Here is a 25,761-nt window from a genome sequence, read left to right on the forward strand (position 1 = left end):
GGGCTGCAATATCTGAGGCTGGTAACTCTAATGAACTCATCCTCTGTAGCAGAGGTATCTCTGGGTCTTCCCTTCCTGTGGCGGTCCTCACGAAAGCCAGTTTCATCTTAGCACTTGATGGTTTTTGCGACGGAACTTGAAGAAACTTTCAAAGTTCTTTACATTTTCCGGGTTGACTGACCTTCATGTCTTAAAGTAATGGACGGTCATTTCTCTTTGCTTATTTGAGCCTTTCTTGCCATAGTATGGACTTGGTCTTTCACCAAATAGGGCTACCTTCTGTATACCACCCCTACCTTATCACAACACAACTGATTGGCTCAAACCCATTAAGAAGGAAAGAAATTCCACAAAATAACTTAAAGCACACCTTTCGATTGAAATACATTCCAGGTGACAAACTCATTAAGCTGGTTGAGAGAATGCCAAGAGTCTGCAAATCTGTCAATCAAGGCAACGGGTGGCTACGTTAAACAAATCAAAATATATTTTTATATTTTGAAGAATTTAATACTTTTTTGGTTACAACATAATTCCCTAAGAGTTCTTTCATAGTTGATGTCTTCACTTTGTTCTACAATGTAGAAAATAAAGAAAAACCTTGAAGGCAAGAAAACACCCTTCGTCAAACATTCTCATGAAATAATGACAAAATACTAAATCTAACTTGCAAACATTTTTTTACCCTCAAAGGTTAATGAACGTGAGATTTTTTCTACCATGCATCATCCGTTAAATGCAAAAAGACACGACTCCTTTTGAAGGTTTTTATTGCCACTTTCACATGTCATGATGAGTAATGAGGACCAAGGCAATAAATCATAAGTACGCATCCAGTGACAGAGCCATGTGAAACCATGTTCTGGGGAAGGTAAACAAACACTATTGACATGAGGCAACTTCAGTCATTCACTTCCAACAGCATTCATCAATAAACAGCAGCACATCCTCCCCAACAATAGCTGGAGTTGTCATACATTCATCAATAAACAGCAGCACATCCTCCCCAACAATAGCTGGAGTTGTCATACATTCATCAAATTACACTGTTAGACAATCATATTTCACAGCCTGGTTGCCAGATTGGTTTCTGCATTGGCTATTGATAAAGGAATAGACAAACACAGATCTAGCATCCCAGGCTACTTATTTCATAAACAGACAAATGAATAGCACTTTTGAGCATATTGTTAGTTTTATACCGATTTACTTGTCATTCTTTTCATTACAAGTATGCATTTTAACCCATTTTTCATCCAATGTACACTACATCACAACTACCAACCTACAAATGGACTGTAGAGTGCTCTGTCAAGTCCTCCAAAAAGTAAACACAGATACATGCTCTTCTCTCTTCAAAAAATGCCCAGTGTGTGAGGTGGTCAGTACAATGGTAACAGATACATTCATCAATATGAGCTCTACTCCGTTTCTCCCCGTTCTCCCAAAAATCGCCTATAGTTTGTATGCAATCATAAGGAATATGGTAGACTCCCTCCAGCCAATGCATACACTAATCCAATGCTTTTAAATCCTTGAGGGGGAGTGAACAAATGCACACTGAGGAGAAAACGGAATTGAGCTACTGTCCTAGCAATTAATTACTACAAATCCTTTTCCCTATTATGATCAGAAGAAAATCATATGGGAAAGGACGTCTCCCTATGTGTTGCCCTCTATAAATCAAGCATGTCGTGATGATTAGGTAAACATTAACAAGAGGGCACCGTTTCTGGGTAAAAAGCAGTACTGTAATATTGCTCCTATTCCTGTGACAACAAGAAATTGAAGATTCTATCATCATAGCCCTTAGGCGGTATTGAAGACCTACCATAAATCTCATATGCCAAAACATTGAATATGTGCAATAGATTTGCATTATTATCATCCAAAATCTGACTTCATTATTATTTTTTACTTTGGGAGGAGACTATAGCCTACACTCATTCATAGTTTTGATAAAGACATTCTAGAAGTGCATGGTGTTCCTTGCCTCTTGGACAGTTTTCTGTTGTATTGTAGTGACAGAGGGAGGCGGTGTGTTCAGCGATGGAATCAAATAAAAAAAACATGCCGTGACGTGGACTCAAAACTGGCCCCAATTCAGAGTGTGCTGTTGTCGCGATGTTGGGGGGAGAGAACTGAAGATAAAGATACAATTTTTACAGGCTGATTGACTCATAGCAATATCGGTGTTACAGAATATCAAGCATGTACAGTACCAGTCACAAGTTTGGACACACCTACTCGTTCAAGGGTTTTTCTTTATTTGTACCATTTTCTACACTGTAGTATAATAGTGAAGACATCAAAACTACAAAACAACACATATGGAATCATATAGTAACCAAAATATGTTCAATCAAAACATATTTTAGATTCTTTAAAGTAGCCACCCGTTGCCTTGATGGCAGCTTTGCACACTTTTGGCATTCTCTCAACCAGCTTCATGAGGTAGTCAACTGGAATGCTTTTCCAACAGTCTTGAAGGAGTTCCCACATATGCTGAGCACTTGTTGGCTGCTTTTCCTTCCCTCTGCAGTCCAACATATCCCAAACTCTCAATTGGGTTGAGGTCGGGTGACTGTGGATGCCAGGTCATCTGATGCAGCGCTCCATCACTCTCCCTCAAATAGCCCTTACACAGCCTGGAGGTGTGTTGGGTCAATGTCCTGTTGAAAAACAAATGCCGGTCCCACTAAGCGCAAACCAGATGGGATGGCATATCGTTGCAGAATGCTGTGGTAGACATGCTGGTTAAGTGTGCCTTGAATTCTAAATAAATCACAGACAGTGTCACAAGCAAAGCACACCATCACACCTCCTCCATGCTTCACTGTGGGAACCACACATGCGGAGGTCATCCGTCCTACTCTGCATCTCACAAAGACAGAGGTTGGAACCAAAAATCTCAAATTTGGATACATCAGACCAAAGAACAGATTTGTCGGTCTAATGTCCATTGCTCGTGTTTCTTGGCCAAAGCAAGTCTCTTCCTCTTATTGGTGTCCTTTAGTAGTGGTTTCTTTGCAGAAATTCAACCTTGAAGGTCTGATTATGTCTCCTCTGAACAGTTGATGTTGAGATGTGTCTGTTACTTGAACTCTGTGAAGCATTTATTTGGTCTGCAATCTGAAGTGTAGTTAATTGTCGATTTCTGAGATTGGTAACTCTAACGAACTCATCTGCAGCAGAGGTAACGGTCTTCCTTTCCTGTCTCGGTCCTCATGAGAAGCAGTTTCATCATGGTGCTTGATGGTTTTTGCAACTGCACTTGAAGAAACGTTCAAAGTTCTTTACATCTTCCGGATTGACTGACCTTCATGTCTTAAAGTAATTTCTGTCATTTCTCTTTGATTATTTGAGCTGTTCTTGCCATAATATGGACTTGGTCTTTTACCAAATAGGGCTGTCTTCTGTATAACACCCCTACCTTGTCACAACACAACTGATCGGCTCAAACGCATTGAGGAAAGAAATTCCACAAATTAACAAGGCACACCTGTTAATTGAAATGCAGTCCAGGTGACAACTTCGTGAAGCTGGTTGAGAGAATGCCAGGAGTATGCAAAGCTGTCATCAAGGCAAAGGCTGGCTACTTTGAAGAATCTCAAATATATTTTTGATTTGTTTAACACTTTTTTTGTTTACTACATGATTCCATGCGTGTTATTTCATAGTTTGTCTTCATTATTATTCTACAATGTATAAAATAGTACAAATAAAGAAAAACCCTGGAATAAATAGGTGTGTCCAAACTTTTGACTGGTACTGTATATCAGTATGTCATAGCATAACAACAACAAAAAAGGCTAAAATAAGCTCATCACAGACAGTTGTAACAAGTTACCTTGCAGGAGTGGAGAAGTCTCCCCAAAGAGCAGTGCTGAGATTAGATGATTGGACCACAGTGTTGGAGTTACTACTGTCCAGATCTAGCAAACAGCCTAGAGAGAGAAAAAGAGACCCTTTTGTGTGTTCAATGGCAACTGTTCATTTGTGATTGCCAAAGCAAGTGAAATAAACAATGTTAACATATGTTTCCCATGCCAATAAAGCCCATTTGAATTGAGAGAGAAAGAATAAACAACTAAAGCTACCAAATTAAAGCTTTATTTAGCTATAGAGAAAAGTTAATCAAGGCTATATTGAGAGTTTTAACTGCTGTACCGATCTCTGGGCCTCCTGTTTGAGGCACTGTGTTGTGATTGGAGAAGGTAGAGGAAGGAGGAGGAGCCATCTTGCCTTTTGGTGGCGGTGGAAGGAGACCAGACCCACCTGCCCCCTGTGAGCGTGGCTTATCTCTTTTTTTGCCTTGCTGGTAGAGAGAAAGGATGATAGGGAAAATATTGAAATTGGAACACTTAAGGAATATTGGGTGTTGGTGAAAAGTTAAATGGCCAATCCCAAACAAACCCCAGGGTCACAGGCTATAATTCTGTTATACAATTTCTATAAGAATGATCTAGTTTAATTGTTCCAGGTCTTTACCCCAATATTAAGGGTGATGGTTTGTCCTTCTTTAAATCCCAAGTCCAGCTTTGGTCCCGAAGCTGCCCCCTGAGGGTTTTTGCTGATCTCATTCTCTTGTTTCACCCACCTGTGAGACACACACAAAATCAACTTAATGTGCCCTGACACTGGAAAAAGCAATGTCACATCAGTTATTTTGGAAAGTGCAATATCTGGAACAAGCATATTCAATGACACTTAGTTTTGGCTGGCAGCTTATGCTGCAGACAGATCACAGTAGGTGTGCTTGTTATTAGTGGGAAATGGTGAAGCACCAGTGTTTGAGTGCCTTTACAGTCACACGGTCCCTGGAGTGACCCCTTCCATCACTTACTTAAAGTGGTCCTGCAAAGACACGTTGAAGTCAAAAGAGTCCCCTCTGTCCCCGAATCCAACACCAATGAACGCACTGCGGCCTGAGAGAGTAGGTTGACATAGCTGTTATGATTGCATAGGCATGGATCTGACAGTGTATTGTGAATTGACATTTGAGGAGAGCTGACAAATTTGAATGCGATCCAAGACATGACGTTGACATAGATGGATGAAAGTACTATAACCTGCTAAAGGAAGCTGACATAACACTATATGACCTGTGTAAAAGTCTGACAGCTATGAACGCACAGGGAGGGGCTTTCACTTATATATACACACCATTGTCATCCTGTATTCGCAGGACAAAGTAGCGACTGGAGTCGCTTACGGTTTCAACTGCGATGCCGGGATACTCTGTGACAGGGGCTTGGGCGAACAGCTCTCCTGCAGGATGGGAGGAGAAAACATAATAATAATAATAATAATAAGACACACAGATAAGCTGTATGAAGTTCTATTTACTGGCTACATCGAACGGGTTCCTGATGAGCAATGCTGGGACAAAGGGGCAGCTGTGTAACACACACACAGTTTCATGACTCTCTCACCTGAGACCTTGTCTTCCAGTTTGATGTAGGCCACTTTGCCCTTCGCCGTGATCCGCATGCGCCCTGACCAATCGGGCACATCCAGCTTCCAGTCTGCTGCCCTACAGTTAATACCCAGGTCAGAGGTAGCCAACAACAGAGCAAAACAGGAAGTACATCATAAGGTCAGTAAATAGTGCCTATTTAAACTGTTCTCAGACAGCTTTTGTAACAAATAGTACTGTGTAATATGGAGATAATTCTGAATTGACCCAATTGTCTTGTTCTTATAAGGCCTGAAGGCTGAAGCAAGACTATTATGAAGATCACAAACTCCAATTAATAGCATATCAGATCATCTACGGTCTTAGAGAATCTCAATTAAAACCATTTAGCCTACAGTTAACTGGGCCACACACATATAGGCCAGATTGAAAACAGTAGTCTGCTGACAATACTTGTTATCCTCCCTGGCAGCTGGCACTGCTTGTTTCAGTTGTCCTTAATAGACAATGGTTTCATTATTTGAGCAATTCTGTAATAAAATGTTTCTGTCACAATAAGACTGTTGTAGAATGATTGCTAGCCTTGGCAAACGGATATAGAGCTAGTTATCACCTATATACCTTCATATAACAATTGCGGTCAATGCATTACACCAATACATTTTCTGGGTAAACTATGGTGATAAACAACACACGCAAATAGACATAGCATGCCATTCACTTTCAATTCATCCGCCCTGATAATGCCAGCTTTGCGAGTGTAACATCAATATTGCCAATGGGGCAGAATAATTAATGACTCATAGGCCTACGCAAAACAAATATTAGACACACAACGACAGCGGTAAACATCCTCTGAGCAAACAGACAGATATAGGCGCACACACACAATGCAGCACTCTGACCACAGATAGAACCACCGGCACCGCGCGTTTAGTCCAAAACCCCCCCAAAATGGGCCAACCCTTTGCATTTACCTGTATCCACGATTTGTAGCCCTCGGTGGTATGCGATAAACATTGATGTCGGGTTTAACGCACAGGATTGACTCATATTCGCCTTCGGCCGCCATTTATGTCAAATAAATTGATGATGTGTGTCGTATTTATCGGTCCTTTCGGGTTTTTGCGAGTGGCCTACACACTCACAAGCCACGAGACGGCGATGACGTGACGGGGATTCAAGAGCGGAGTTTGTGTTCCAGGATGCATTGACCCTGAGCACATCCCCCAATGTTATAAGGCAGCATACCCCTTCCATTAATTAGTGGTGGGAAAAGTACCCAATTGTCATAATTGAGTAAAAGTAGACACCACAAATAAAAGTCACCCTATAAGTAAAATATACTTAAGTATCAAAAGTTAAAGTATAAATCATTTCAAATTCCTTATAAGTAAACCATGTCCAGTAAACCAGGTGTCAACATTTTCTTGTTTTTTAAATTTATTTACGGATAACCAGGGAAACACTCCAACATTTAGACATAATTTACAAATGAAGCATGTGTGTTTTAGTGAGTCCACCAGATCATAAGCAGTAGTGATGACCAGGGATGTTCTGTTGATAAGTGCATGATTTTGACATTTTTCCTGTCCAGCTAAGCATTCAAAATGTAATTGATCAAATGTACTTAACTATCATAAGTAAAAGTGTAAATCCTTTCAAATTCCTTATATTAAGCAAACAAGATGGCACGATTTTCTTGGTTTTTATTTATTTATGGATAGCCAGGGGCACACTCCAACACTCAGACATCATTTACAAACGAAGCATTTGTGTTTAGGCAGTCCGCCAGATCAGGTAGTAGGGATGGCCTGGGATGTTCTCTTGATAAGTGTGTGAATTGGACCATTTTCCTGTCCTGCTAATCATTCAAAATGTAACAAGTACTTTTTGGTGTCAAGGAAAATGTATGGAGTAAAAAGTACAATATTTTCTTAAGGAATGTAGTGAAGTAAAAGTAGTCGAAAATATAAATTGTAAAGTAAAGTACAGATACCCCCCAAAAACTACTTAAGTACTACTTTAAAGTATTTTTTCTTAAGTTCTTTACACCACTGCCAATATGCATAGATGTGTAAGCACCCCTAGATGGCATTTGTAACCAATGCAAACAGATGTTTATGTAAACATTTGAGACCCCAAAAATGCCGACCTTATGAGAAACAGGCAAGACTGCTCCCAATAATAATCTATTAATTTGTGGAAAAACAAATAAACGAACAGAGTCGTTTGTTTCCCTCTCAATAAAGACACTGTTACTACATTGTTTAATTTTATTGACTACAATGTAGCCTAAGATCATCGTACTTATTAAATAGGGGGAGTGGTCTTTTAGTCAGGTGCGGATTGCAGACGGAAGCGGAAATTGTAGTTTTTTTTGCAGTTTTAAATGCCAATCTCTGAAAACATCTCGAAGGTTCGTATTCCTTTGAAATAGACGCAGAATCATATAAATACATGTATGCTCAATGGAAGTATGTATTTTAAAGGTGTCAGTTGTCCATAAAAGTAGACCAAAGCTATATTTCCAAAGCTGTCATCAGACATCTGTCGTTGACAGCTAACTGGTTCGCTTGCTAAAGCTTGCTCTAAAAACAACATTCGACAGCCATGAAGACGCACTGACGGTTTTTAGCTACGCCGGTCGCTGTCCATGGTGCTGAATCGTGATGCATTTCGTAAATGGATGTACAAAACGCAACTAGCGTTCGTGACAAGACGAAAATTGCCAAATAACATGCTAAATCGACAATGGCCTACTCGGGTGCATAGCTGATCGGTAACACTGCAGAGCCTGGATTTGTCGCCATAGCATTGGCATTGCAGAATGCTCGCTAGCTAGCCACAGAGCTAGCTTAGCTTTTTGCAAACATGAATGGTGTTGATTTGGTCGCAATCATGACTTGGTCTAGTTTCTAGGATGCTTTCGGCATTTTCTGTTTGGCATTTACATTATAAAAACACAAACAATTTGTTGCCCAATGGCATGTGAAGTAGCTTCTTCACTAGCTTAGCTATGTCATTGCATTGCTCCCTTTCAGAATATTTTTTCCAGATCTGTGTGTGCTGGGACCCGATGTCGTCGTGGAGAGAGAGACTAAAATAATGAGCATCCAGTGAGCCAGTGAGACCAGATCGCAAGACAGACTCACGTCTTTGACATCCCCCCCACTATCCGTTTTATTTCAATAGGTATGGAGATGTAGCTATGAGCAGCATGATTTAGTATAAATGCCAAGCAGCTTCTCCTGTGTTGATACCTGCCATTACGTGAGGCGAGACAGAAGCCTCATTCATATATGGACGAAAGCTTTGTCTGCTTCCGTTGAGTATGCGTCCGTGTGTGTGTACATGCTGTTACTAGTCATTATACTGACTAGGTCCTTGTGGTTTGAGACACCCCATTAGGCGTCATGACGTCCTCTATGCTACGCCGACAATTGAAGAACCTCGTTCAAAACTTCTCTGAGGCTGAGGTCAAGGTAAGGGAGATGATTTACTTTACCCCATCCCCCATCTTGTCTTTGACCCCTCTCCTTTTCCCTACACTCTCACTTCTCATTCTCTTCTGTCATCACTCACTCCTCCTGTTCTCTCCTTTCTTGCTCTCTGTCCTGCGTTCTCAGATTTTTCTCCTGATTTGTCTCATTCTTCCTTGCACTCTCTGCCACGACATGCTTCCCTTCATCTTGACTATCCCTCTCTTTCTCCCCTCTTGATGTTGTACCCAGGGTGTGTCAATTTTACCTTGCAAGGGCCGGTGTGGGTTCATTCTTATGTGACAGCCAATTAGTAGCACACCTAATTCAACTGATCACAGTCTTGGATCATTTAGTAGAATCAACCTAGTACTGCTTGGCTGGAGCAAAAGCCTGCATCCACACTGGCCCTTGCAGAGTAAGATTGGCCACATATGCTGTTCAGTTGACACTGTCAGCATTCCAAAATACCTTTGCAGCTTCCTTCTAATATAAGACACACCCTCTGTAGCAGAGCATGAGTCAGTTCTCCATCTGTTACCCCTGTCTGTAACACCAGTGACTCTATCACCAGTATTTCCCCTACAATTAAATACAGTAGTACAAGTGAACAATAATCTGTATTAACACTGCTGTATGTCTGTCAGGTGAGGGAGGCCACCTCCAACGACCCATGGGGTCCCTCTAGCTCGCAGATGGCTGACATCTCGGACCTCACCTACAATGTGGTGGCCTGCAATGAGATCATGACCATGCTGTGGAAACGCCTCAAAGACGATAAGAACTGGAGGCACATCTACAAGGTGAGGGCAAAGATAAATAATTACGCATGTACAGTACCAGTCAAGAGTTTGGGCACACCTATTCATTCAAGGGTTTTTCCTTATTTTTACTATTTTCTACATTGTAGAATAATAATGAAGACATCAAAATATGAAATAACACATATGGAATCATGTAGTAACCAAAAAAGTATTAAACAATTCAAAATGTATTTTATATTTGAGATTCTTCAGAGTAGCCACCCTTTGCCTTGATGACAGCTTTGCACACTCTCAGCATTCTCTCATAGCAATACCGGTGTTACAGAATATCAAGCATGTACAGTACCAGTCACAAGTTTGGACACACCTACTCGTTCAAGGGTTTTTCTTTATTTGTACTATTTTCTACATTGTAGTATAATAGTGAAGACATCAAAACTATGAAATAACACACATGGAATCATATAGTAACCAAAATATGTTCAATCAAAACATATTTTAGATTCTTCAAAGTAGCCACCCTTTGCCTTGATGGCAGCTTTGCACACTTTTGGCATTCTCTCAACCAGCTTCATGAGGTAGTCAACTGGAATTGCTTTTCCAACAGTCTTGAAGGAGTTCCCTCATATGCTGAGCACTTGTTGCCTGCTTTTCACTCTGTGGTCCAACTCATCCCAAACCATCTCAACTGGGTTGAGGTTGGGTGATTGTGGAGGCCAGGTCATATGACGCAGCACTCCATCACTCTCCTTCTTGGTCAAATAGCCCTTACACAGCCTGGATGTGTGTTGGGTCATTGGCCTGATAACCAATTATAGTCCCACTAAGCACAAACCAGATGGGATGGCGTATCGCTGAAGAATGCTGTGGTAGCCATGCTGGTTAAGTGTGCCTTGAATTCTAAATAAATCACAGACAGTGTCACCAGCAAAGCACTCCCACACCATCACACCTCCTCCTCCATGCTTTTCGGTGGGAACCACACAAGTGGAGATCATCAGTTCTTGTACTCAGCATTTCACAGATGACAGCGGTTGGAACCAAAAATCTCAAATTTGGACTCATCTGACCAAAGGACAAATTTCCACCGGTCTAATGTCCATTACTGGTGTTTCTTGGCCCAAGCAAGTCTCTTCTTCTCATTGGTGTCCTTTAGTAGTGGTTTCTTTGCAGCAATTCGACCATGAAGGCCTGATTCATGCAGTCTCCTCTGAACAGTTGATGTTGAGATGTGTCTGTTACTTGAACTCTGTGAAGCATTTATTTGGGCTGCAATATCTGAGGTGCAGTTAACTCCAATGAACTTATCTTCTGCAGCAGAGAACTCTGGGTCTTCCTTTCCTTCCTTTTTATTTTTGGTTATTCAGGTTGGTTGGTGGTTTTTCAAGTGCTTTGTAAAACTGTAGCCCATATATTTTATCTTTCTGTGAAATGATGGTCTTTATATTATTTGACCATTTCTTCTTTGTTTTGTTTTCTATCGCCACAAATCAGATACAAATAAATGTCCTCCACAGGATGTGTATTGGCATGGAAAATATATACAGTATGTATGGTAATCCTTCTCAGTTTTTACAATCCGCTTGTAATTTCATAAAAACCCTCCCATCTTTGCCACACTATGGTGTCAACTTAACTTTTGATGTATTTATTTTTCTGTTGATGATCGCTCCCATTCAGTGATTAAGTCGCAGAGTGTTTTTAAGGAGCAGGGGACGCTCATCTGGATCCCCCATTTTGTTTTTCTCCCATCCCCCAACTGCAGTCATTGACTCTGCTGGAGAACCTATTAAAGACGGGCTCAGACCGCGTTCTGAATACGATGAAGGACAACATCTACATTGTGAAAGCGCTAACAGAGTTCCGTTTCCAGGACAAGGATGGGAAAGATCAGGTACTAAAGCTGGCTAAATGCATGTTTGTCCCACCAACTCCTCTGATATGCAGGTTCCATTCCAATGTACTCTTTTTGAAGCCTCCCCACTTGAGAAATTCACTGTGAGCTAATTTACTAATGAATAATTATTATTAGCATAACTCCAGCATAACTCCAGTGAAAGTGCTTTGTAGAACAAGAATAGGCTTAAACTGGTCCGGGAGACCAGTCCAAATATTGAGTGAGGCTTGAGGTATCTGACTCGACTAACATCTAAGCTTACACATTGCTTTTCCATGCATACATGATCATTTGAGCTTCCCCTTACTAATTCTGCACAGTTACATTTAGGGAGCACCATGCTTCAGAAAGAGAGCTGCCTAGCAGTACTAATGATGTCTCCTCATGCTATCCTTTACAGGGGGTGAACGTGAGGGAGAAGGCCAAGGTAGTACTGGTTCTTATGGAGGACGACGAGAAACTAAAGGAAGAGCGAGAGTTTGCACTCAAGACCAGAGACAAGATCTCAAAGAACGCCACTGGTGAGCGTTACAGAGCACACTCAAAATTTGAGAGACTTCAATTGACCATTTCCCTTAAAACATTCTTGGAAAATCCCCACAGGACACAAAACTGAATTGACCTCAACCCTGCTTTACCATAATAATGTATCTCGTTATGCTATATCTTATCGTGCTCTTTCTACAGCCTCCTCGGACGACCCCAACGACCCCAAGGACCCCAACTACAAGCCAGTGTATGTCCCAGGAGCCACCGGGCTCCCCTCCCTAGCCAACATCCCGTCTGTGGCTGATCTTGCCGCCAGCTTTGAGGCCAAGAAGCAAGAAAAACTGAGACGAGAGGCCCAGAAAAAAGAGGAGGAACGAAGGGTAAGTATCACAACTTAATAGTCAGATTTCTCCCTTTATTTGGACTTTCAAAGGCACCTTTCAAAGGTAAATGATTGTACACTTCGGACATATTGGATCATCTACCAAATAAATGTGTGTTTGACATCATGATTGTCCAGTCTCTTATGTAATTGCAGTCAAAGATGACCAAGGAAGAGCTTGAATGGGAGGATGCCGCCAAAGCAGGAAAGCCTAAGGTTGCTGATGGCTTTGGCGGGGCAGATGAACCATCAGAGGACGATGCATGGGGCGCAGCAGCCAAAGCACCCGCTCCTGATCCTTGGGGGGGTGCGCCCAAAGCTCCATCCGAGGATGCATGGGGTGGAACATCCAAAGCTCCATCCGAGGATGCATGGGGTGGAACATCCAAAGCTCCATCCGAGGATGCATGGGGTGCACCATCTAATGCTACAACAGAAGAAGCAGATCCTTTTGCGGCGCCAGCCAGTGCCCCAATAGATGGTTCAGATCCTTTTGCGGCGCCGGCCAATGCCCCAATAGATGGTTCAGATCCTTTTGCGGCACCAGCCAGTGCCCCAATAGATGGTTCAGATCCTTTTGCGGCACCAGCCAGTGCCCCAATAGATGGTTCAGATCCTTTTGCGGCGCCAGCCAATGCCCCAATAGATGGTTCAGATGCTTTTGCGGCACCAGCCAGTGCCCCAATAGATGGTTCAGATCCTTTTGCGGCTCCAAAAGATGGTTCCGATCCATTTTCGGCACCATCCAATGCACCATCTAAAGTTGAAGCTGATCCATTTGGGGCACCAAAAGATGATCCATTTTCAGCACCATCCAATACACCAAAAGGTGGTTCTGATCCGTTTGGGGAACCAAGAGATGATCAATTTTCGGCACTGTCCAATGCCCCATCTAAAGTTGAAGCTGATCCGTTTGGGGCACCAAAAGATGATCCATTTTCAGCACCATCCAATACACCAAAAGGTGGTTCTGATCCGTTTGGGGCACCAAAAGGTGATCCATTTTCAGCACCATCCAATACACCAAAAGTTGATTCTGATCCGTTTGGGGCACCAAAAGAGGATACATTTTCAGCACCATCCAATATGCCAAAAGACGGTTCAGATCCCTTTGGGGCACCAAAAGACGGTTCAGATCCTTTTGGGGGCCCATTGAATGTCCCAACGAAGGGTGCTGATCCTTTTAGTGCACCATCCAGTCCAAAAACGGATGCTTCAGACACGTGGGGTGCTCCATCTAATCCACTGTCCGAAAAGAAGGCTGATCCCTGGGGAGACGAGGGGACCACAGCTGCCTCTCCCCCCACAGATCCATTTGGCGATGGCTCGAAGGCTGATGGTGACGCATGGGGACCAACAGGTAAGCAGTGATGGTTATAATCTTCTGACACCATCACATGAGCTCTTAATTCAGATTTTTGTCTCAATCCTTAGGTTAAATACATGATATAAAATGTGTTTACGATCATTTTAAGATGTAGAGCACAATTTCCATATAACAATTTTTCATTGGAGTTCCCCTTTAAATCCGTTTAACCCCACCCCCTTTACACCAGCATCGTCTCCGCCCACCGCCAGTGACCCTTGGGGTGCACCTGCAGCTCCCACCGACACAGCATCCACAGACGACCCCTGGGGAGATGGAGGGGCTTCCACCACCACAGACGCTATGAACTCTGACCCATGGGGAGCTCCAAGTAATGGCACAGGTAATGTATTGTATGCTTTCTCAAGGCTGTTGCCTCCAAGCTCTGAGGAAGGCGTCAGACACGCCACAGTGTAAGCCTATCTGTTTGTCCTGGCAATAAACCTTAAACACCCTTGCATGCAGACATCTGAGTGCCCCTTTTTTCTTTTTCTGGGATAGTTGGCAATTGAAGTGCCCTGGGGTAAGATGTTTTTCAAATGTATTCCTATGTCTCTTTGTTGAGCACTGTATTCCATTTTTCAGTCAAGCTGAGCTGAAGAGCACCTGTGTACTCTAACAGATCCCAGTAATGCGTTTGTGTGTTAGCGCTCCGTCTGTCTTCCCTCTATGCCTGTGCCTCCGACACTATACTTGACCCACCCTTGCCGTCATATATCTTTCATGATACACACTAATATTGTAATATCGTGATAATATTGTAATATTTCGCAGGCCTAATTTTCCTCTCTCTCTCTACAGACAATGGAGCCACAGCGGACGAAGACAACAAATCGCCAGCTTCCTTCCATGGTGCCGGCGCTTTGCTCGTGGACGTGGGCTCAGTCCTTTCCCCCCAAACCCAAACACCCCCCCGCACCAAGTAACAAAGTAAGGACGGGTAAACGAGAGACCAGACCCTGAGAGAGATAGACAGAGAGAACCAGAGGGTGAATATGAGAAGTATATTTATGTTCATTTAAAGCAGTGTTTGTGATTCAGTGTTTTCACTAGGCCTTCCTCCCCCCTATAGTGCATAACTGTTGTGTGGGTCAGTATCGGTAGTAGCCATGCATAGATTTTAGAGATGTAACCTTTTCACTCCTCTCTCTGTTCTATACTCTCTCTTGGAATGCTCTGTACTGTATATCTGTCCTCCCTCCCTTGCCCCATTTTCTTTTGCTTTTCCTAATTTCCTAGGCGTTTTACAAGGCCCAGGCATGGCTGGCCCTATGGGCAGAGTCACATCCATTGCTGGAGTGTCTCGTACTACAATCTCCCCAAACTCCAGCCTTTTTGGTTCCACCCACATTTCCTACGGTGTTACCCGCCTTTGGGTCCCACAGCCCCTTGCTGGGGCCTCCTTTAACCCAGCTATCATCCCATTCCCTGGGAATGCCTCATCCTGGCCTGGCAATGCCTGAAATGGGACCTCGGATGGCATGCCCCTGTTTTGGAGCTGGGATGGTACAACCCAATTGTCTGGGTTGGGTTCCTCAGGCAGGACACGCTGCAGTGGCTCTGCAGTGGAGCTTCCACTCCTCAAATGCGAGGGTGGTCCCTTTGCAGTGACACATGATTTTAGACACCAGAATGGGAGATCCTCCCCAACGGAACAACAATCCTATACTTTTTTTGAAAAGCTACAACCTGTCCAGCTCACCTTCCTCAACCCCAATATCTACAATGGTTAATATAATGTACATGTCCAATGTAAGTGTATGCAATAATATGTAAGAAATGAAACGAGACAAAAATATAAGTATCTCAAAATAGTTTTTCCAAGAAAAACATTCAATTTTGGTTGATTCAATGTTAATTTCGGTTCTTTAAAGAGTGGGAAGCTGAGATGGGGCCGTAGGAGTTAGTTCCATTTAGTCCTTCTGTGATTTTGTTCTTGTGCTGTGATTTTTCAATTAGACTGGTTATTATCAATGCTCACCTTCTCTATGCTTGACTCATAAGGCTCTGAGATAGGTGGATGGAGGGTTAAGAAGACCTGATGAATCATTACAGTAGTCTACAATGGAACATGTACACAGAAAGAACAGGATGTCAGTAGAGCTGCTATCAGGAGGTGTGTGTGTGTGTGTGTGTGAGAGAGAGTTTTGTGTGGAGGTGAGATCCTTGAGCAAAAGTAACTTATTTGTGATTTTTAAATATTTTTTTAAGTACAATTGTATCTATTTATTAATGTACTTATTAGCCTATTTACTGTATTTATTAATTCAATTATTTGTTTGTTTCTTGAACACTTGGCCTCCGACAGATACTTTCAAAACAAACTAGAGCCATATTCAAATTCAATCATCTCACATTACTGATAGCAAGCATCAAAGTGGTCATTGTCCTGTGGGTTTCTTTAGTTGACCATTGACTTTAGTTGGAAAAGGTCATATCCAATTGGATAGAACCCATAATCATCCACATTATCAGCCAATAACCAATAGTGGCTTTATTCCGCTTTTGTCATTTTATACACTTAAGTCGACTTATTTACTTGTGTTTGGGAACAAACAGATTGTGTACAAATGAAAGCTGAATTTGTCATCTTTTTTTTCCTGTCCTTGCGTATGTTGTTGAAAACTGTATCTCAGTCAGTTGAGAGTCTTTTTGTCAAATATTTGTATGACAAGACAACATCCCATGCACACGGTATTGTTATGTTTATCTATTCAGTGAGTTTTCATCGTAAGGCCTATGAATCCTACGGGATGCTTGTCATTCTGTGTTTTGCGTTTCCTCTTTGGCCTCAAACAAAACAGTTGAAATACAACAAGACGGTACACAAAATGTGAAGTGAAATGAAAATGAATTCATCTGAATCGTAGTGCATAAGGATTAGTATTGTTACGATAATACATTTTATTGTGGCTACTATTATCATTTAATTCCTATGATATACTTTTTTATTTATGTCAAGGCTGTGGTGGAAACTGTGACAGTACACATTTGAGAAATAAAGTGATTCAATGCTTGAGATCTCAGATCTGACTATGGTATGGGCAAATTCTCTCTCTTTTTTTGTTGGCATTTCTTGTTTTAAGGTGTCTCCATCAATGCCTTTTATCTCTTGATTGAGGTGTATGGCCTATGCTCAATCCACATTTGTCTCAATCAACATCAGTGATGGTACCTATTACAAATGGCCACATGAGGGCTGGTGAAACATCTGTCACTACAGTCACTCCAGTACAGCGTTATATCTCCCTTTTTAGTTTACACCTACACGCATGTGCGCCACAATTCTAATGTCCAATTTCTATTATTTTTTTCATTCAGTCGCTCACGTCACTCTTTCAGCTCCTCGACAAAATCGTGATGATTCAAAGGGATTTGTGGACATCATTTGAGGAACAGCTGTTTGAAGGGGAGTGATCTAAACGGAGTAGAGATTGCTGGGTCGAAGGGAGATTGGGTGGATCAGTGTTGAGTGTACTACATAATTTGAACACTCCAAATGACGGGATGAAAGCGAGGGGGTGAGCGGCGCACATACTGTACATTCTCTAATTCCACTCCTCATTCAGAGTATGGCATGACCTTTGGAAAGCGGGGCGGTGACTCGTCATCCGGGTCAAGATGGGGATTCCCCGGAGGCGAACAGATAAACAGTATAGAACAACACATGACCCTTAATCATTATGTTGTGAACTACAAAGTAGAATCATGGATTTGCTTAAAGTGGACCGTAAGAAATTGTGGGAGAGAGAGCGAGAGAATGTGACGATGGATGATAGATAGATATAGGGAGTAAAGGGAGAGAAAGTAACAGATGGGTTTGTGAGGATTAAGTGAAATCTGGGTGGGTTTGTGATAGAAACTCACCCAAGAAAGGCAGAAGCGTGAGGGAGGGAGAGAGAGTGAGAAAAGGTGAAGAAAGTTAATCTGGTAGAGGACAGAGTGTCGATGTCTCTGGAAGGCCTTTATATGGTATGTTTTTTTTTCTTCATTCACAAACATCCGTTCGGTAACTTTCATGCATGTATTGTACATCCGTATGGGGGGATAAGGACTCAATGGAAAGCCCGGCGATATGCAGCACAGACAAAATACAACTGGTATGGCCATTTGAACTCAAATCTAGGCACAACTATTACAGGACATGAAACTGCGTGTGTGATTGTGTGGCTGTGTCATATTTAATCATATTGCCGGACAATGGGGATAGGAGATTTTCTTTGGTTTACGCATTAAATTGATGCGGTTCCTAGACTGCTGCAAATATTTTCCGGTTTCGAGTCAAGTATAAAAACAATTTTTTTGCCGGCGTATCTGGAGTTAATATGGATGAGACTCTTAGGAAGGAGATATTGATTGACAGTTTGCAACAAACGTTTTGTTGAAACGCTTACAGATTTGTAAAATTAAGAGCTTGTAATTTAATACTTTTGGGAGAAATTTACAATGTTTGAAGGTTATTCTAATTGTTGAAATATTTTGGTGTCATGATGGGATAAATTAAATACCTGAGTCTGATTAACTCCTGTTTTTACTGTAATGAGGAATAATCTCTGTCATTATTTTGTGCCGCAATTGACAACCCAATCTGGCAACAACACAGCTTTACTCTCTTCGAAAAAAGGGTTCCAAAAAGGTTATTTGGCTGTGGTCTTTTCATAACATTTTTACATGTAACATATGCTCTTATTCAGAGTCCAGGGTTCTACATGGAACCAAAAAGGGTTCTACCTGGAACCAAAATGGGTTCTCCTATGGGAACAGCCGAATAACCATTTTAGGTTATAGATGGCACCTTTTTTTAATATTTCAATGATTATTCCCTAAAGCAAGGTTCGTGGACGGAATTTGTCCCCCCAAGTTTTCTGAGCAAAAAAATCTAATAACATTGTTTTTTTGGTTTAATTGTAGAACATTAAATACAGTAAAAACACCAGGAAATAAGATCCAAGTGATTTTTAAATATGAAATCTGTTCACAAGTATTCCCACGCATAATAGAGAAACATGTGACGGTAAGCAAGGTTGAAATGATTGCTTTATGCAAGTATTATACTGTATCTGTTTGGGCTTTTTTGCGGTCAATTTGCAGTCTACAAATGATTTGTAATTGTGTTCCGGCCTCCCGACCATCAGCTCAAGAACAAATCAGCCCGCGGCTGAGTCTAGTTGATGATCCCTGCGCTAAAGTATCCAATAATCATTCATGGAGTCAAGATAGACCTCAGAGGTGCGTTTAGTTCGCTTGAACGTTTGCTACGTTGCTGAACGGTTTGTTCGGAACAACACGCTTCCCCAAAACGTTCTTGAACAAAGTTTGAGTTACGTTTGCTCCTGTTTGGTGGGTGTGGTTTGAAGCAATGTGTGACGTGTTTAAATGGCAGTGGCCATGCTGACTGCATTCACCATCTCCCAACCCCTCCTTGTTTTTCAACTGGTCGTTCAGTAGCCTTTTCTGTTCCAGAACGTAAATCGTACTGAACGCAGCCCAGACCAGTACACTAAACCATCCGCATAGTATGATGTGTGATGATGCAGAAGATTGTGATTGTGACAATGATAAAGATTGTGATGACAGGATATGATGACAATTATGAGGATGATAGGTTGACGATTGTGTGGATTGTGATGCAAAAGATTGTGATGATGATAAAGATTGTTGTGACGATGAAATGATGATGATGATGGTCTGTTTATGTAATCCACATAGTCCAATGTATATACAATATGTAATCTCAAATTTGGCTGACTATATGGATTACATTGTTGTCTAAGCCTATTGCCATGTGATATGAAATGTTTCTACATAAAGGAGATTACATCAAGACCAGTGCTTTCTGTAGATTGTGTCCCCTTAATTACTCCTCCCGGTACTAATCCAAATTATTTGTCTTGCTCTATAGGTGGTTGGACAGATGTTACGAGTGTGGGATTAAACAGATTGATTTTGTACAGGGAGATTAACACAGATTAATGAGGATTACTGGTCTACAGAGAGGTAGATGAATCATTATATCAAATCACAATCTTCCTGAGAAAGCCGAGATGCACGGGAAGAACAGAATGTTTCCCGAGAAAAAGAAAGGAGACAGGAGAAAATAATTTGTGGTTCTATAAAACGTGCTAAAATGTAAGTGATTATCTTCCAGGACACAACTGTATGCCAACGAACACATGATAAATCCATGTTACTGGAAATATGGGATGTAGCATATGGACGTAAAATGTAAGAAATTCATTATATATTTTTTTCTTCCCAAATCAAAAGCTCTCTGCCTGATTGCCTCAGTTCAATGACTGCTTTGATTTGCAAATTATTCATCACAAGTTGTTATTGCGGGACCACAGCTGGATCAGCGTGTAAAGTGTGGCGGAATTATCGAAAGGACTAATTGAAGGTGACAGAGGCTAGCTAGCCCTCATCCAATCCATCTGGCTCGGTGAATAAATCCTCCGCTCTATTGCCCTCTTCTTCTACTTCTTCCATCCCATAATTTTCTCACAGTTTCCTAATCCCACCCCTTTGTCAATCCCCCTTTCTCTACTCTATATCGCTCCATTCCATTTCCCTCGTTCTGCCTTGTCATTGAGTCCCCCCACCGGTTCCCTCCTCATCGTCATCACTGCCCTCACTCTAGCTGATCTCTCATCTGTCATCCCTGTACCCGTCCTCTAACCAGCCCCCATCACCCTGTTTCACCATCATTAGTCTCAAGCTCATCTTGAGACACCCCGTCTCTCCCCCGACCTCTCTCCCACCTCTGTCTCTCCATCGGAAGGCCACTTTTTCTCTTAGCAGTGGCCCCTGTCCCACACCCATAAGCCACCATGCTGGAGAACATGTCACGATGCAACCGCTCCCTGCTCTCCTTGTCCCTGACCTCACTGGCCCTGGCATTGTCCATCCTGGCCTTCTGCACCTCGTACTGGTGCGAGGGGACCCACAAGGTTGCCAAGCCCCTCTGCCTCTCCCCAGTCAAGTTGAAGAACTGCGGCCAGAACAACAGCCAGCCCTACACCACAGGTAGGGAAATAATTCATCTATTCACCTGTGCAAGAATGAATGTGGAGCCCGGTACCTAAATAATGATTTGTTTCCCTTGCTTTGTACTTGTGGACTCACCCATGTTGAACCAACCCCTGAACATGAATCATGACACTGAGATTGGTTGCTTTTCAGAGAAGGCACACAAGGTTTGTTGACAAAGCCCAATGTATGTAATCTCAAACTTTGTTGAATATCTGGATTACATTGTTGTCAGATTTCATACAGATTTTGCTGTAGATTGTTGCCCCTTCATTCTGTTGACACCAAGGGGTGGTTTATGGACTCATGGGCACTTTTTTATCTCTGTCCCTGAAGAATATTCAATTATGGTCTTGAAATGCCTTTGAGAAAAATGGTTTTAAGATGTGTGTTTCTGGAGTTTATTGTAGAGAAATTACAGTAGTACGGTGTATAGACTAGATGCATATATTTAGCCTAAAACTGTCTAACCGTTCCTGTCCCAATGACCCTCTTACCCTCTCTTTTCCTCAGAGACTCCCACTCTGGACCCTAAGAAGCCGTCAAACAACATCACCTTGTCGCCCCTGGAAAAGGAAGAGCAGGCGAGGCTTCAGAAAAAGGCCCTCGCCAACGCAGTGCACTACATCTGGGAGACAGGCGAGGATAAGTACATGCTGCGCTACTTCCACACAGGTTTCTGGTTGTCCTGCGAGGCACACAACGAGGGTGAGCATTGGGTCTTTATCCGGGCCATTGTTTAAGTATGCTTTACCTTTTATAGAAAGGGGGGTTAAGTAGCCTTCATCCCAAGAGCCTAATGATGCCTGGTTTTTGCACTGTAAGATCCAATCTCCTCAATGAATGTACTTGCTATGACTGTGATATGTGGTTGTCTCACCTAGCTATAATGAATGAATGCACTAAGTAAGTCACTCTGGATAAGAGCATCTCCTAAATGACTAAAATGTAAATTAATCTCTAGCCTTAGCCAGTAACTGCTTGACACGGAGAACTTCATTGGAAAAGTGAATAAAACAGGAGACGGCTGTTGATCTACAGAACCTTGATTGAGTGAAGTCTTACAATAGAGTCGGACCTAGGACGTTGACTTGTGGAACCCCAATAATGACTGGACACTAGTTACTAGAATGCACTATAATGTTGATATATCTATCAGCAATTGCCATTGTATCTTTGAATGTGGCTGTTTTGCTGTTCCACTGTCAATCTATCTCTGCAAGACTGGTTGCTGTAACACCATACGCATTCACTGATCTGGGATAGTCCCTAATCAACCAAGGCTATTTAGAAGTAAATCATCACAAGCGGGTGCTCTGTTAATAGTTGAATCATCTTTAATGTTGGCAATGTAAGCTCGAGTCAATGAAGGAAAACTCAAAGTAATGTCTTTGCATGTTGCCTTAGGACTAATTTGCAAAATCACTGTAGAGAGGGGAGAGTTAGACCTTTTGTCTTGACCCTAGATAGAGAACATCTGGTGGATTATTCTACTCCAGAAAGTGTCCCCCTCCGATTACCCATGCCAATTGGAGCACTATTTTAAGATCTCACAACAGACACTCAAGGGATCTAAATTAAATCAGTATGTCCCATTTCCTTGACAAGGCCCTAAAAGATACAGTACAAGTGAATATACTGACTTAAGTTGTATTTGTTGCTAATCACATTGTATTTGTCTTACAGAGGAGAAATGCCGGAGCTTCATTGAATTGACTCCAGGAGAGACACAAGGTTTGTGCTCCTTGAAAGTAAATATAGGTGAAGCTAATAAGTCGCCATTTAAATTGCGGGTCGTCAAATAAGCACTGTATGCCAACGTTTTCTCGCTCTACCTCTCTCCAATCTTCATTTTCCCTCTCTCTCTTTCTATTGCTCTCTTCCTCAATCTATTTCTCACTCACTCACAGGGGTGCTGTGGCTGTCAGTAGTATCAGAGTTCGCGTACATAGGCCTGTTGGCCATGGGCTTTCTCCTCATGTGGGTGGAGGTGCTGTGTCTCTGTGCCCATAAGGAGATGTACGCTCTCAAGATCAACGCCTTTGCCGCAATATGCACTGTCCTTTCAGGTGAGACGGCCACGACAAGCGGAAATGTCTCTTATCACCACAATGATCTATACCAAGGCTTTTGAGCATTCTGTAGAAATATTCACAAGGTAAAGCATTGATTATTCGATGTTGGTCAAATAAATTGAGATTGTCAGAAAATAAATCACTCTTCCTTCCCCCTTTCTCGCTCTCTCAGGTCTGATGGGGATGGTGGCTCATATGATGTACACCACAGTGTTCCAGATGACTGTGAGCATTGGGCCAAAAGATTGGAGGCCACAGACCTGGGACTACGGCTGGTCATTTGTGTAAGTATTCCCTTCGGCATAGTTCAGCCAAATTTACAAAATTGCTTATTTTGTTCCCTTACCCTGAAAGCAGTCTTTGGACATGATTGGTTTGTTTACCTAGGCACTGTCTCCAACCATTAGCTTAAGTATTTTCTAACCACAGTCCAATTGAAAACTGTGGAGTCTGGAATTATTGGATATTTTCATAAAGATGAGCAAAGAACTATTTGCTATTTTATTTTTATAATTGTATTATTTCGTACTATTACAATTTCTCAGAGAAAGTGATTGTGTTTATCAACTAGTACAACTCTCAAAAAGATAGGGGTCCAAATCCACAAAGAAATGGTTCATTGACCACAAAATCTATATTTTGCAATGGCCATCTGTCTCAGGATTTGAACCCCATTGAAAACCTGTGGTTTGAATTGAAGAGGGAAGCAGAATAAGGATATCAAGGATCTGGAAATATATCTGTATGGAGGAATGGTTTAAGATCCCTCCCAATGTGTTCTCCAATTTCATAATTTTTTTATTAAAAATACCTTATCCACGCAAGGGGAGGGTACTGGAGTATTGAAAACAATAATCCAATAATTGGATTATCCAATAATAAATGATTGGGATCCAATATTTTTTCTATATATTTTTTTACATGACTTCTTAGACAAACTAACACAATTCTGAGCAACTGTATTAGTATAAAACAATATAATAATACAAAAAAGTGAGCATACAATATAGCACAGTATTTGTATTGTTTATTTTATACTGTGTTTTTTGCTTATCTTTATCAAGGGATCCATTAATTCTGGACCCGATATCAGCATATTTTAAACTTCTAGGCCATATTTACAGCCTATTCATAACCAATGACCACTACGGCCCTACCATCCTTTCTCTCCCTTACCCTCAGTCTAGCCTGGATCTCCTTCAGCTGCTGCATGGCGGCGGCCGTCTTCACCCTCAACTCCTACACCAAGACACTGATAGAGATGAAGCACCGCACCCGCGTTCGTCTGGAGGAGGCTCGGGCGGCCATCCAGGCCCCCTCGTACGACGAGGTGTTGCAGGCGGCCGGGGGCGCCTGCTCAGTCAGCAGCCTGCTCCAGCACTGCAAGCAGGGGGCGATGATCGACCCCGGTCCGGGGGTTCCAGATCACAGAGGGCTGGTGATGATGGCTGGTGGCTGTGGGACAAAGGGGTGTGAGGACTGCGAGAGAGAGATGGATGAGATTGAGGATGCCCTGGATAGGGAAGAGAGGGAGGAGATGGAGGGAGAGGACTGTGGGAGGTGCTGAGGGAAGGGAGGAGGTAGAGGTTAAAAAGAGGTTCTAGCCACCTGGAACTTATTTTTGTCTTTTATTTTTAACATGTTTTGGATTGAACTGTGAAATGGACTGTGCTTGATTTCAGTACCTCAACCCATAAATTAAATCTGAGTAGATAAAGCTCTAAAACCACACACAGAGATTGACATGTATTGTCTGGGAAGAGATCAATAGACAATCGCTAAGAAATGCCTGGCATTGGCCACATTTAACATATATTATATATAATTTTTATTGTATTGATGGTAACCCTGTTATTACTATCCTGATATTGATAGTAACTGTGGTGACATTGTGAATAAAAGTGGTTGAAGTGGAACTGTCTCATGTCAATGATTTAGTATTGGGATTTTCTCTGAGTCTCTGTTGTCATGCCAGTTCTAATTAAACTGGCATTGTCGGTTGGGACAACTCTCTCAATATCACCGGTTGATGTCCAGAAAGAGATGAAGTGATCTTGTAGTTAAACAGACAGTGATGCAAAGATTACATAAAAATACAGGGAGCTTCGGAAGTTAACAGATGCTTGACAGAAGATTATGTCAATAATCTCCCCAGTCAGAGGAACAAGGGCAGAGAGCGAGGGGCTAGGGAAGGATGGATTGATGTGTGTGTGACAGTCATCTCTAAGTCTGTAGGGATATTCATATATATATATACACAAAAGGACACCCCCTTCAATTAGTGGATTTGGCTATTTCAGTCCCACCTGTTGCTGACAGGTGTATAAAATTGAGCACACAGCCATGCAATCTCCATATTCAAATATTGGCAGTAGAACGGCCTTACTGAGGAGCTCAGAGACTTTCAACATGGCATCGTCATAGGATGTCAACTTTCCAAAAAGTCAGTTTGTCAAATTGCTGCCCCAGTCAAATGTAAGTGGTGTTTTTGTGAAGTGGAAACATCTAGGAGCACAAGTGTACAGAATGGGACCAGCGAGTGTTTGAAGTACACTGCGCGTATATAATCATCTGTCCTCGGTTTCAATACTCACTACTGAGTTCCAAACTGCCTCTGGAAGCAACGTCAGCACAATAACTGTTCCGTCAGGAGCTTCATGAAATGGGTTTCCATGGCTGAGCAGCTGCACACAAGTCTAAGATCACAATGCGCAATGCCAAGCGTTGGTGTGGTGTGGTGTAAAGCTTGCCGCCATTGGACTCTGGAGCAAAGGAAACGCGTTCTCTGGAGTGATGAATCACACTTCACCACCTGGCAGTCGGACGGACGAATCTGGGTTTGAACGCTAGCTGCCCCAATG

The 25,761-nt window shown here is 42.2% G+C and overlaps 3 protein-coding genes across 12 annotated transcripts; 2 read left to right on the plus strand and 1 right to left on the minus strand.

The window, feature by feature from the left end:
* Window positions 1-753: 753 nt before the first annotated feature.
* LOC109903667 (adaptin ear-binding coat-associated protein 1) lies at window positions 754-6,650 on the minus strand. The gene is made up of 8 exons (XM_020500526.2): window positions 6,397-6,650; window positions 5,436-5,536; window positions 5,167-5,271; window positions 4,847-4,928; window positions 4,492-4,600; window positions 4,171-4,318; window positions 3,851-3,947; window positions 754-2,141 (listed from the first exon to the last, which is right to left on the minus strand). The coding sequence occupies exons 1-8, from the start codon at window positions 6,489-6,491 to the stop codon at window positions 2,087-2,089; spliced, it is 792 nt and encodes a 263-aa protein (XP_020356115.1). The 5' UTR covers window positions 6,492-6,650; the 3' UTR covers window positions 754-2,086.
* A 1,105-nt stretch (window positions 6,651-7,755) lies between these two features.
* Window positions 7,756-16,840, plus strand: LOC109903646 (epsin-1). 10 transcript variants are annotated; one of them, XR_004202923.1, is made up of 12 exons: window positions 7,772-7,838; window positions 8,464-8,614; window positions 8,819-8,904; window positions 9,549-9,704; window positions 11,431-11,559; window positions 11,963-12,083; window positions 12,250-12,431; window positions 12,590-13,793; window positions 13,990-14,142; window positions 14,301-14,322; window positions 14,601-14,788; window positions 15,039-16,840. XR_004202923.1 is itself a non-coding variant. In XM_020500490.2 (11 exons), exons 3-10 carry the CDS (start codon window positions 8,836-8,838, stop codon window positions 14,309-14,311), a joined length of 2,025 nt encoding a protein of 674 aa, XP_020356079.1. In that variant the 5' UTR covers window positions 7,756-7,838; window positions 8,464-8,614; window positions 8,819-8,835; the 3' UTR covers window positions 14,312-14,322; window positions 14,601-16,840. The 10 variants fall into 10 exon arrangements, 8 of the variants coding, with proteins under 8 accessions (XP_020356079.1, XP_020356072.1, XP_031645212.1 ...); XM_020500490.2 differs by having other exon boundaries at window positions 7,756-7,838; window positions 14,601-16,840; XM_031789352.1 differs by lacking the exon at window positions 14,301-14,322 and having other exon boundaries at window positions 7,769-7,838; window positions 8,478-8,614; window positions 14,601-14,729.
* A 701-nt stretch (window positions 16,841-17,541) lies between these two features.
* LOC109904457 (germ cell-specific gene 1-like protein) lies at window positions 17,542-24,816 on the plus strand. The gene is made up of 7 exons (XM_020501692.2): window positions 17,542-17,771; window positions 19,702-20,822; window positions 21,339-21,533; window positions 22,512-22,559; window positions 22,736-22,894; window positions 23,073-23,184; window positions 24,083-24,816. Exons 2-7 carry the CDS (start codon window positions 20,627-20,629, stop codon window positions 24,465-24,467), a joined length of 1,095 nt encoding a protein of 364 aa, XP_020357281.1. The 5' UTR covers window positions 17,542-17,771; window positions 19,702-20,626; the 3' UTR covers window positions 24,468-24,816.
* Window positions 24,817-25,761: the final 945 nt, after the last annotated feature.

The sequence above is a fragment of the Oncorhynchus kisutch genome, linkage group LG14 (genome assembly GCF_002021735.2).
Source record: "Oncorhynchus kisutch isolate 150728-3 linkage group LG14, Okis_V2, whole genome shotgun sequence".
Lineage (NCBI taxonomy): Eukaryota > Metazoa > Chordata > Actinopteri > Salmoniformes > Salmonidae > Oncorhynchus > Oncorhynchus kisutch.